Source organism: Osmerus eperlanus, chromosome 3 (genome assembly GCF_963692335.1).
Source record: "Osmerus eperlanus chromosome 3, fOsmEpe2.1, whole genome shotgun sequence".
In the NCBI taxonomy this organism is placed as follows: Eukaryota; Metazoa; Chordata; class Actinopteri; order Osmeriformes; family Osmeridae; genus Osmerus; species Osmerus eperlanus.
The window spans coordinates 9,566,328-9,579,253 of record NC_085020.1 but is presented as its reverse complement, the minus strand read 5'-3'; the positions used below and the strand labels follow the sequence as shown (position 1 = coordinate 9,579,253).

The 12,926-nt window shown below is 44.1% G+C and overlaps 1 protein-coding gene across 1 annotated transcript; it reads right to left on the bottom strand.

Moving 5' to 3' along the window:
• Positions 1–1,906: 1,906 nt before the first annotated feature.
• On the bottom strand, positions 1,907–12,926 carry epsti1 (epithelial stromal interaction 1). The gene is made up of 11 exons (XM_062457077.1): positions 12,624–12,926; positions 12,262–12,311; positions 11,978–12,061; positions 11,657–11,730; positions 11,382–11,465; positions 10,476–10,549; positions 9,557–9,641; positions 7,264–7,347; positions 6,719–6,792; positions 6,360–6,550; positions 1,907–2,599 (listed from the first exon to the last, which is right to left on the bottom strand). Exons 1-11 carry the CDS (start codon positions 12,911–12,913, stop codon positions 2,469–2,471), a joined length of 1,221 nt encoding a protein of 406 aa, XP_062313061.1. The 5' UTR covers positions 12,914–12,926; the 3' UTR covers positions 1,907–2,468.

Below are 12,926 nucleotides of genomic sequence, written 5' to 3'. Positions count from 1 at the left end.
ACCCACATGCACACACAAACATACACACATACACGCAAACTCACATACACACACACACACAGATATAGACACATCTGCACAAACATACACACATGCTGTACACGCAGGCAACACACATGCAAACACACACACATACACACACTCACACACAAACTCCTGGGATAGCAGGGTGTCTGTCAGAGGAAATGGGAGGTCTGCAGTGGAAGGTATTAGCAAGGGAGAGTATAAAGCCAGCCCTTCCTGTGTATTCTAGTTTGACTATTCTCCGTTCAATAAAAACATGCAGCAGGACTGTCTGCTGTTATTGGTGGCCATACAGGAAACGACTTGGTATCAATCACTCTGGCAAGGGTATGTGTGTGTGTGTGAGAGAGAGAGAGAGAGAGAGAGAGAGAGAGAGAGAGAGAGAGAGAGAGAGAGATACAGCGAGAGAAAAAGAAAGCAAGGGAGGGAGTTGCGAAGGCAGGGAGGTTAACATTCAAGACCGGGGGAAAAGAGGGTGAGTCTCATAAACAAATGACCATGGGTTAGGACAGGATCCTTTCTTCTCTATGTACCTGTTCCTTCCTCTCTGAAACCTCTGCAGGAAAGCACCCTAATACCACTCATTTCCTTTTCCTGGCTCAGTGTCCTCCCTGATTGTACGTGGGTCACAGTATAGGATATGGAATGTATATACAAACAGTCGAAATGCCATCTTTCCTCGCACACAGAGCATAATTGTAAGTAAGCCTCTTTCTCCCTCCCTCTCTATCTATCTATCTCTCTCTCTCTTTCTCTCTCTCTCTCTCTCTCTCTCTCTCTCTCTCTCTCTCTCTCTCTCTCTCTCTCTCTCTCTCTCTCTCTCTCTCTCTCTCTCTCACACACACACACACACACACACACACACACACACACATTGATCCAGTTGGTACTGTACGTTTGGGTTGCAGGAGTCTTTTCATACTGTGCCAACCTGTTAGAGATCCCCAAAGCCAGAGGAGGATTTATGGGATACCTTCCTCTGCCCTCATCACAACCAACACATCTTTATTTAATACTATCCTGATTAGAGTTGTGCCAGCGGTTTGCAAAGTATGCTGCTAACTACATGTTCACACACACTGCATTCATCTTGGAAAGAAAGACGGGGACGTTTTTTTTGTCTGTCTGAAACACACACGCCCACATGGTACACACAAGGATGCATTGAGGCTTTTATACCGTATTTACTTACTCTCTCTTTCTCACACACACAGACACACACACACACACACACACGTATATCCATGCAGTATAATCTCCAGATCATTTCTGGGGCCTTTGTGGTGTGACATTTACAGATTGAACATTTCCAGTCTGACTTTTTTATGTCACTAGGGGAGTTTTGGCTTGACAGAAACTGCATTCTGAGTGAGAAAAAAACGAGATAGAGAGATAAACAGAGAAATAGACAGAGAGAAAGAGAAAAAGGGAGAGAAAAGGAGAGAAAGGGAGAGAAAGAGAGATGGTCTTTGTTGGGCGTAGAAGGTGATAACCATCTCTATTGTCCGAGCTGAGACCATGGCCATTCTCCCTCTAACGAGAGCTTTGTACCAACTTGGAAACTTTAACCATCTGGAAAACAAATGACAGACGATCTAACTCAGTCCCACACGTAAGAAAGTCTTAGGGGACCCAGTCTCATAGAGTAGGACAAAGAAGACGGCCAAAAGGCAAGTCCTCACCTTGAATTCTGCTTTATTACAAGTACAGCTTTGAAACTGGATCCCCATGATGACCGCGTTCAAGAAAGAATAGTCAGGAAATAAAGTCAAAAGGAATCATATGAGGTAAGGTGTAAGCATAGATATGAAGAGTTGAAATCACTAGCTATCAGTACCCACCACGAGAGAATGTTTTTGTTTACGTAAACACAGTTCACTTCTCAAGGAAACATCTTGTTGTTGATATTGCACATGCTCCTTTAATTATCGAACATAGATGACAAACACAATGCCACATGTATCAGTCGACCAATTTTTCCATCCACACGCACTGAACTGGTTACTGAACAAAGAATGTTAAGATCATGACTCATTTTTGACTTACGGCTAATTTGTTCAATCTCACGTAACTAAAAACCTGTTTTTGGAAAAACTTACAATGACTGCATAAACCCACTCTAAACCCACATACTATTACAAATAATAAACATACAAAAAAATCATGGTTAAATATCCGATTATAGGACAATTAAGGGGTACACTTCCATCTAACGTTTTCACACTTTTCCAGGTTATACATTATCCATAGAGATCCAGTTCTGAAGAGGTATCATAATTAGAAAGTATTTATAATACTTTCTTTATAGGACTTAGGTTAGACCACTAAGAAACTGTGGAGACACGAAAGACCTAGAACTCCAATGTACTGTTCCTATACTTGTACAAAAGGAAAACATGACACTTAAAAACTTCACACTTAAAAAGTAAAAACTTCAATCTGAACTAGCATTGCAACAACTGGCAGGCTTGCAGGTAGTCTCCGCTGCACTGGATGACAATGTCCTTCAGAAAATCTCTGTCGACGTCAAGGAAACGAGCCTGAAGCTTCATCACAACCCAATCATAATCAGCATCTGAAACCAAGGAACACAGTCAGGCATTAATGTAATCCCAACACACACACACACACACACACACACACACCAACACACGTGAACCCCAAACGTCTTCAGGGTCTGTTTCAGCCTCCACTCTCATTGTGCTCTGCTGTGTCTCCTGGTTCCGGCTGAAAGGACAGATGTCCAAAAGGAAAAGAACGACAGAGATGGAGGGAAGAGGGGACAGTGGGAAAGAGAAAGAAACCCAAGTCTGCAACAGCAGCCATTCTGCTAACATCTTTCAGCCTGTCCAACCAAACCGTGCAATCCTAATTCTCCAACCACTCTCTATCGAAACCTGTCAGACCAGGAGAGGGATCCTGGTGACTCTCTGAGCCTCATACCCTGAGCTTGAACAGGGGTTGATGATGTGTGTGTGGCTGGGTGTGTCTCTGTGTGTGGGGGTGTGTGAAAGAAATGTTGGGCCTATGTATAATGAATGTGTTTTAAGATAAGTTTAAAGTTGGTTAAGAAGCTTGATACAATGAATGTTGATTCAACTCCATTTGGTAGAGATGCCATTTGCAGTTTTATGACACCTAACTAGGAGACGTGAAGTCTAGAGACGGGAAGTCTGGGTGACCTGGGAGAGTTCTTGTCACCTAGGGAGGAAGAGACAGTTGGTCTGGAGACAATGTGGATTCAACTGTATTGTTCTTAGGAGTTAACCAATAAACAAAGAGATTTGGTATAGCTGCATGTCTGCTATCTATAAAATGGTCTGTTGAAGAATGTTCGGGGGGGTTCAGGGCCATCAGCTGGGTAGTGCTGGTGGGCTGGATTCTCCCGGTTCCATTCTAGAATGCTAGATGGAGCTGTATGGAATTGTCTTTGTGTTATTGTCTTATGTTTGTGTGTCGATGATGTTATGTTGATAACGTTATGTTTACATCTACGTCAAATAAACATTAACTCTGTACTTCACCCGACTTCAGCTTAAACGATTGATTCTCTCAAAAACTTCCATGACAGGTCCCTGTCTTGCCAGCAGCAGTGGAAGCTCAGAGGCTCAGATACGTCATAAGAAGATGACAGGCCAATCAACTCTGGCTACAGACATAGTGCAATGTGTTGAATGACAACAAGCGGACGCTGGTGGTTAGTATGCTAGGTTCATTAAGGCTAGTGGATGTAGCAGGTGGATGCTAGTTTACAGATGTTTGCAGGGTAAAGAGGGATTCGAGTATGGTGCTTGAACCCACAACCCTGGTGTTGCCAGCTGCATGTACTAGCTTGATCCAGGCCTCGACGTACACGATAACATACAGTAGTCTCAGCTTTTCTCAGTCAATCAAGTGACGCAAGTGCTCCTGTGAGGTTCCAGTGTTTCTGTGACTGCAAACTCCAAAGTGTGACTGTAACGCTCAGTGATAGTATACACATCACTCACCACTCAGACACAATGCACCACAGTAGACACAGACTCAATCCAAATGAATGCCAAATCCAAATAACGGGGTTTCACAACATTCTGTTTTCACCACTTTGAGTTTGGAAAAGGGCCAGTCACCTGTCAGACGAACACAGCCTGCAGGCTGGCACAGAAACCCCCTCCCTCCCTGACAGCTAGTAATACATTCGACACCGCACTTTGTGTGTGTGTACCGGCATGCGTGTTTGTGTCTTCTTAGGTCAGTGTCTACGTGACAATGTTTACAACATCTGAATCCATGTGTCTTGGTTTGTGTCTTGTGTTGATACATCGCTGTCTTCCAGTATCGTTTGTTTACAGTCCCGGGGGACGATGTGCGCCTCAGCATCCCAGCTCTGCCCTCCTGCCGCTACAGTGGGTAGTCTGAGTGAGTGCGGGGACGAGGCCCGTTTCGTTTTATTTACACTCACATTCGTCAAGGCCCAAGTCAAGTCAAGTGCATGCACATTCCCGGTGAGAGATTGATGCTTTGCTCTAACAACATATTTTTCCCCTCCAAATAAACACTAAATCAGAAACAGAACCAGTCATATTCAGAGTTTGAAAACATGCATCACTGCACAGGCGGTATACTGTATGTCTGGTAAACTAAACAACACACACACACAAACTGACACACACACACTCCGGAGTAAACTATGAAATGAAAACTGTCTTTAGAGTCAATATTTGTGGCTAGTGATCTTAGTTTCTTTGTCATAACTCTTGAGTAACTCATATCTAGTATAATAGGTTATACAATCACATCAGTAAGGTAGAGTCACCGGCAGGCATAGAGAGAAGATAGGACAAGAGAACCCCAGCTCTGTAGAAGTGGTTTCCAGGGGAAGGGAACTGTCGAACGATCGTGTGGGGACTCGAGGTCGCTGACCGGGGTGCTGGTCCCCCGGCAACAAATGTACTGTTACGCCTCGCTACGCCACCCAACTCTCGCACGGGGTCTCACGAATTTTTATAGGCTACGTGTGCGGAGAACACACGCTTGGCTACGAGTTAGTCCGAGGCTCCCTCCCTCCCTGGAAAGGAATCTCCGCACCCAACCAAACCACGGTGTCACAGACGCTCACCGGGGCCTCCTGACGCAAACCTGGAGGGATCTTTTATAGCAGCAAACGTTTATAGGCCCTTTTTTGGGCAAAACATCATAATTTATCGATCACTTATTCCTATGGCTACGTTTCGCTCCCGGTTACCGCGCCCTTCCCACCCGATAACAAAAACGTTCAAGGGCCCTCGTCCGCCCTTATTCCCCCCGTTAGTTTATCTGTGAGATGCAACACCGCACCTATCGAGAGAGTATATGTGTCTGAGCAGATGAACACTTCAAGACCCTGTTTCGCGTAAACACCAGCTGGGCAGTTTTCGTGCCTAAATGACTGGTCGCGATTCCCGGGGGACTCACCTGAGTATCGGTGTGGGGCGCTGAGTGGATCCTTTTATTGGCAGATTATTGGAACAGATACAAAAGTGTAAAAAAGGAAAAGAAAAAGGTAAGCTAAAGCCTCCTTGATTAAGGCACGACAAAAAAAATAGGAAAACGCGGACCCTGGGTCACTAGTAAAACAGCAGCACAACTGACAGAAAAGAAACTCTTTTCTAAAATAGGCACAGGCGGACACTAGAAAAACAGGCTCAGGAACTAACAACCTCGACTACTCGACTCACGAAGTACAACTCTCAAAAATCTTTCTCTCTACCTCCAACTTTCATTCTTATTTCTTTTAACACATGATGGCCCTGTCTAGACTTTGACGCAGGTATCGGTCTACACGTTTCCTGTATTCTCCAAAAAGTTAAATGTGGTTCCATCTATTCAAGCATTTCCTAACCACATCCTCTGCATTTATCATACTGAAACACTCTGTCTTAAACTTTTACACATTAGCAATACTACATATCTATTTTAAGATGCACATCTACAAAGTTTTTTTTTTTTTATTCAAAAAAGGTAAAAAAGGTTCTAAAACATTTTCCAGCTATTTCTTAACACTCTTTAAAATATTATGCAAGCACTTTCTTAAAAAACATTTGCCAATGCACATTCTTTCTAATAAAACACATGCGTATGTTAGAGGTCAAAACTCCTCTTAAAAACACCAAACTTAAAATGGCAAAACCTTTATATATGTATGCAAGCATCTACAACTTTTTAATGCACAACTTGGATATACGTATGCACAAAGTCAAACACATTTGCCAAAATGCACACTTTTCATTATTAAGCATTATTCTTTTTTTTTTTTTTTTAATTGTTTCTCCAAAGTCCATCAAAACGAATGCTCCTTCAGGGGCGTTCGACAGAACTAGCTTCCTCTGCCCAGACTGCAGGGCCCTGTGCTAGGTCAGGCTCCGGAGGAGTGGGGGGGTGCTGTGGTTCACGGGCCTGGGCCTCCCACTCTCTGCTGTACACCTCCCCAGCCATAGGAGGGCTCTCCATCTCTCTTTGCCCCTGCAACCTCTGACCTTGCAGCCTATCCAAGAAGGCCGCGTTCACCCTAAACATGACATAAACATGGATCTACATTTTTTTTCTAACATTTTAATTGGAATATATCTATGATGTATATCCATATTAAGAAATCCATTTAATTAAAGATGAACAGAAATGTATATTAACAGCTGGAATAAGGAACAACTGAGTTCAAATCACATGTGGCACCCACTGTCTGTGTTCTTGCTGAACATTTCTCCTCCTCTCCTTCTCCTCTTCTCTCTGTCTCTCCTCCAGTGCCTCACTCTGGGAAAAATACATGTTGGCCAGACGCACCAACGTGATCCATGGTCATTTACAGTTAGACCAATCAATTCTCTACATGCCTGGCTAGCCAGCTAAATCCTAAGCAATTTCCAAAGTAAAATGAGAAGGTTGCCAAGCAGGAGGTTGATATCTTCATTTACAGCACACATATATAAATATACTTTACACCCTTGGTAAACACAGTAAACACCTGGTAAAGTGTTATAAGTATGTAGGATATACTTATCAGTCACATGGTAATAATTCAACCGTGACAATTGACAGACATTCTGCCTCTTCAAGATATATGATTATTAGTACTCTAGGGTACATAATACATTATGGTTTCTACTGTCAAACAACGTGAACTATTTGGCTGCAGTTGGTTAAAGGTCAGTAGTGGGTATCTCTATAATCAATAGTTTTAGATTTTGAAGGAGATGAGCCAGCCTTCTGGGCCCACTCGTTCACCTTTTTCCTCTGTTCCTCATTCTTCAGCTTCAAAGCAGCATTCTCCACTGCCCTCCTGTCCTCCCTGTAATCTTGTGCTCGCACCTGAGGGGAGAGACAGAGAGGGTAAGACAGTCCGTCTGTCTGTCAGACTATTTTTGTGTCTCTCTAGCTCTTCCTGTCTCTCTGTCCCTGGGTATCTTTTGCCTTTCTCAGCACCAGGGTCTGTTCTGCTGGTCTGATAACCAGGAGACTAGGTGGCCCGACCTTTACCCACACCCTGGGAAGATTACAGGCTAAGACATAAACACACACTCACACCACACAAGCATGTACACGCACACCCGCACACACACACACACACACACACACACACACACACACACACACACACACACACACACACACACACACACACACACACACACACACACACACACAAACAGAGGATATGAGGGGAGATCAATCTGCCTTATGGAGCCATCTCTGAAAGAACAACAGATCCCAGAATCCCACTCAAAACCACATCAAGACCCCAGTCTCTGCAAAATCGCCTCTCTCCCCAGCCACCTCCCCAGCCCTCTCCACCCTCCCCTTGGGCCACAGGCTTTCATCTCCCAGTCTGTGATGTCTGGTCAGGGGCATCCTGTTTCTGCAGCCCTGGAGAGCCTCCAGAGGACCAGGTCAGGACAGGGAGAGGGAGTGGCAAGGCGGGAGAGGAGGAAATGGGGAAAGAAAGAAGTCAAAACAGGAGACGGAGGGATGGAGAGTCCGAGACAGGAATGGAAAAGAAGCATGAAGAGAAGGAGAGAGAGAGAGAAGTAGGGCAGGCTGTGTTAAGGGAGGACGAGGGAGATCAAAAGATGTCAGGAGTGATGGAAAGGGAGGCAAAGAAGGAGAGGTCATTTTCTTATTCATCACCCTGTACTCCTTCCTTGCACCACAGACTCCCTCCAATGATGTGAGAAGTAAGAAAAAGAAAGAAGAAAAACGTGCACAACAATGCAAAAAGCCGCACAAGAAAACATTTCCCCTGTCCACCACAGGAGCTGCGTGTGCGATTTTGACTGTGTTGCATGTTGCCACAAAATACAGTCGCTTGGTACAGTATGAAACCTTGTCTTCCATTCTCTCTCTCTGTTGCCTTTCTGTCTCTGTCTCTTTCCCTTTTCCTCTCTCTTTCTCTCTCCACCTATTCTCTAGTCTCCTGTCAGGGACATTTCTCCTGTTACAACGACCGGGACAGAGAAGGAAGAAGGAAAGGAAAGAAAATTAGAAACTAAATATTAGTAGCACCATTTTGGACTGAGAGTGACATGACCGGTCAACACACACAAATAGAATCCATGGAGGAAGGTAGACTGGGACACAATAAGGATGATGTCATAACAATTTGTATTGTGTTAATGGCGGGTTATATATCCTTTATTCCTACTTGATAGACAGCAGCCTGGCTCTCTTCCAGGTACTTTCACCAGCGCAGGTTATTCCACTCCACTCTGACTACAACACAGTCCTATTTCTGCTCTCTCTCATTCTCTCTTAACCTCCTCTCTGTTTGTCTGTCTGTCTGTCTGTCTCCGTCTGTCTGTCTCTGTCTGTCTCTCTGTCTCCATCCATACTGAGTGAACTCTGGGAAGTCCCTTGAACTCTACTGAACTAGAAAACTAAAAAACTGACTAAAAAAGGGAAAGAGACATTGAAAAAGAGAGAAAGAGTAGGAGTCAGACACAAGGAGAGGGAGAGAGAGAGACAGAGAGACAGAGAGAGACAGACAGAGAGGTGACAGAATAAGACCATTTTGATAAGAAGCAAGCAATAAAGGGAGGAATCATCTTAAAACATATAACCAGAAGAGAGAAGGAAAGAAAGAAAGCAAGGGAAAAGTGGTATAAAGAAAAATATCATTATTTTCTGGGTATTTATTTGCACTTCTTTCCATGCAGCAATGGGCCTCTGGTACGAGCCTGTGTCCCGGTTCTGTCCTGATTCTGACCAGAAGATAATTGTAGGGGGATCTGAGAGCTCAGCAGGTTGGGCTGGCCTCACCATTCTGGAGCTGTGCTAATCCCCGGTCCTCCAGGGTCTATGAAAGCGCCAGACCGAATAGTATTTACTCAGAAAACACGTTTCAAAGGCAGATCTATTGGTGTGAATTACTCCTGTGTTTTAGACTACAACCTCACAGCCACAGCTATGGGAAACAAGGCTGAACCCAGGGCCCTACCCATACACACACACACACACACACGGATACACACTCACACATGCGGATTCATACGCAGACCCACACTGTTTGTGGCCACCTTCTTACCCATGATGACGTGTGTGCAGCGCTGCTGGATGCCACAGGAGGTGTGTCTGTCCTCTCAAACCTCTGGAGGAACTGGTCAGTTGTCCTGCAATAAAAGCATGTGACAGAGTGTCAGCACACACAGAGAGTCTGAAATGGAGATGATGTTTGGAGTGTCAGTGCTCTCTGTGAAGTTCCCCACAGGCTGACAGGACACTTCCTGCAAGCAGAAAAACAGAGAGGTTGAGTTTGTTTGTCTGTCTCTGACCAAACTGGCTCCATCTCTCTGGTCACCGTCTAATTCACTCTTTTCTGACTCCTTAGCTCTGGTCTTTCTACTCACAGTCTCCCAGAGTCTAACATCTCATTCTCTGGGCTTTTAAATCAGCAGAACAGAAATACAGAAGAGAATACTGTTTTGGGTATGGCTATGAAACGGTGGGGTGGTTATAGATATGATAGGTCATGTATGATAGGAATGACGCTCTTTATATTGTAAGTGGATGGGTGACTCAGGGTGGGCAGGGTGACCTCTGACACTCTCTGTGTCTCTCACTCTCTGTGTTGCTCTCTCTTCCCAGAGCTTACCTGTGTCTAACCCACATCCACCCCCTTTGGGTGGTGTCAAAGGGGGTGTCAAAGGGGGATGGGGTCGAATACAGTAGCTTACAATAGCTGTTACCTGCAACAGCAACTATGCCCACAGGAGGTTTGGTGGAATGAGTTGTCACACGGCTAGAAAGTTGAAAGCTCTCTCAGAGTGATCTGAGATCAGTGGTGGATTGTTGAGGAACGTTCCAACCTTACAACACAACAAAAAGCACTCTCACATTCACATATACCCCCCCCCCTCTCACACACACACACACACACACACACACACACACACACACACACACACACACACACACACACACACACACACACACACAACACATACCTGTAGTGAATCTCTCTCTGTTGCACTCTCCTCAGCTGTTCCTCCTGCACTCTTTTCTCCTCCAGTTTGTCTGCCTGCACACACAAGCACCACATTTCCATTTACATTCCACATGTATTCATTTAGCAGACTCTTTTATCCAGAGTGACGTACAGAGGGACTAACCCCCCGAGGCAATTTGCACACAGCACAGCAGGATGGAACTTTGAATCCTTGGCCTGGGAAGGAGGCTGTACTATTACACTAATATGACAGTAATAGCAAGACTAACTAGCTTCATTAGAGGCCGATTAATCTAACTCCAAAATGGGCACATAATCGACACCACTCCACCCAGCAATAAACTGCACTTAACTCCACTTTCAACCCTCCGGGCCCATATATTCCCACACTATGGATCAGACCCAGGACAGAGTTGTGGGCTCAGTCCAGTCACCGCAGAGTCAAGTCTTACAACTGGACCAAGACTATAAACAGGGTAATTTGATTATTCTGTGGATCACAGGCTAATTCTTACTGCTTTAATCACGAGGGTCACAGTCAAAAAACGGTATGGTCCACTGGCCTCCAGCACTCCAGTATTAACCACTATTACAGTCCATCACCCACCATCAGACAGAGAGGACAGCCAGACATGAAGGAGAGCATGTCTGACAGCACTCTCTGCAGCCGCCTGTGGTCAGGGGAAACACCAGCCATCATCAATCACAGATACCTCATCTGTTTAATGATGGGTGGGGAGCACAATCTTTGGATCCAGCACCACTTCAGGGATTACCGTGACTGGTCAGCCTACTTGTCTGCAGGGACATCTACAGGCTGCATATAGTACTACATCAAAAGCACCTTTTAGTCGTCATTCCTTCCATACGAGGTATAGATTTCTATGATTCTCTCCCGACTTACCTTCTCCCTCTGTTTGTCTTTCATTATTTGAATCTCTTCTTCCTCCTCCTGTCTTCTCTTTCTCTCCATCTCCTCCATTTTCAACTTCACATACAAGGTAATAAAAGGTCACTCTTAGAAATAGACTTCATGGATAAGGAATATACATCATTCCATCCACAACGCATGCATGCCTTTCTATATTTAACTTTAAAGTATCCATTTAAGTACAATAATACATATAAAAAAATGCACACATTTAATCCATTAATTTCATAGGATAAATGGAGGAGCACCTTTTTCCGAAGTTTGGACTGGCGTAACTCAACTAGCTGTCTATCCCTGGCGTCGACCAATGATACAGCTCCCCCTGGAGTAATAACTCAGTATGAGTTACATTCTGTAGGTGTGCATTTGTGTGGGTATGTCTGTGAGTGTATTCGTTGTTAAATGCATGCATGTGTCTGCGCAAATGTGTTTGTGTGTGAGTATGTGTTTGTGTGTGTGTATGTGTTTGTGTGTGTATGTGCGCATGTGTGAGTATGTGTTTGTGTGTGTGTATGTGTGTGTGAATGTGTTTTTGTGTGTGTGTGTGTATGTGTGTATGAGCACATTACCCAGCCTCTCTGGGTTCAGATGAATGGGGCCAGGTCTGTGGGCCTCCTTATATCTCTGAAACTCCTCCTCTTCTTTCTGTGCCACTGTATATGAAAGAAGTGTGGACATATAATACTATTATATATAGATATGAAAAGAGATACCTTGTTTGTATATGCTTGTTTTAATTAACAATGACCAGCGTTAAAGAAATCCTTTTGCTTCAATCGATTGTGCAACCTAATGATTGGACGATGACAATGACTCCTCAAACCGAAGATAAATGTTTGAGTCGGTGACTTACTCATCTTTAATTTACTATGCCGTGATGGATTAGGTGGTATCACTGTGAATCTGAGGGAGGAGGGTAAATGTCAGTATGCGCATGCGTGCTTTCTGTTCTTGAGTCCAGCAACAGGAAACGAAAGTGAAACTGACTTAAACAGTGAGCTTAATTCTTAATGATATAAAATGATCCTCTGCACTTAAAACATTATTTATCTGTTTCGCATATTCGCAAAATGATTCCCCAATCCGTAGTGTAGGCTATAGCCTACTGTAAATACTATAATTTAGAATGTTATGTGCATAACATGGAGTGAATTATATAGAGCTATATTTTTGTTGTTTATTATTTTACAAACGAATCATTGTACGCCAACTTACTGTTCAGTGTGCGTTGGATCTTGAGGTGTAGGCTCGTTGACAGGTCCGTTTGAGCTGGCATCATCAGGTGGATTATTATTTCCAGATAAATGACTTGCTCCTCCATCAACTCTCGATTTGGTGGAATGTTTTTGATTATTTGAGTATTGGTTCCGATTATGGTCCATGACGACTAGTAAGAAAGACAACGGCGAATAGCAAAAATTACGTTGAAGACTGGTGAAGAGCAGTTGTGATAGTGTCCACAGCAGAATATTGTTTCTAGTAGGTGACTGGACTTTTTTTTGCATTACGAAATATAAC

Coding starts and splice junctions, on each gene's coding strand:
- epsti1 (XM_062457077.1), bottom strand. CDS start 12,913: ATGCAAAAAAAAGTCCAGTCACCTACTAGAAACAATATTCTGCTGTGG. Junction 10,550..11,381: donor AAGACAAACAGAGGGAGAAG/GTAAGTCGGGAG, acceptor TTGTGTGTGCAG/GCAGACAAACTGGAGGAGAA. Junction 9,642..10,475: donor CAGAGAGAGATTCACTACAG/GTATGTGTTGTG, acceptor CTTTTATTGCAG/GACAACTGACCAGTTCCTCC.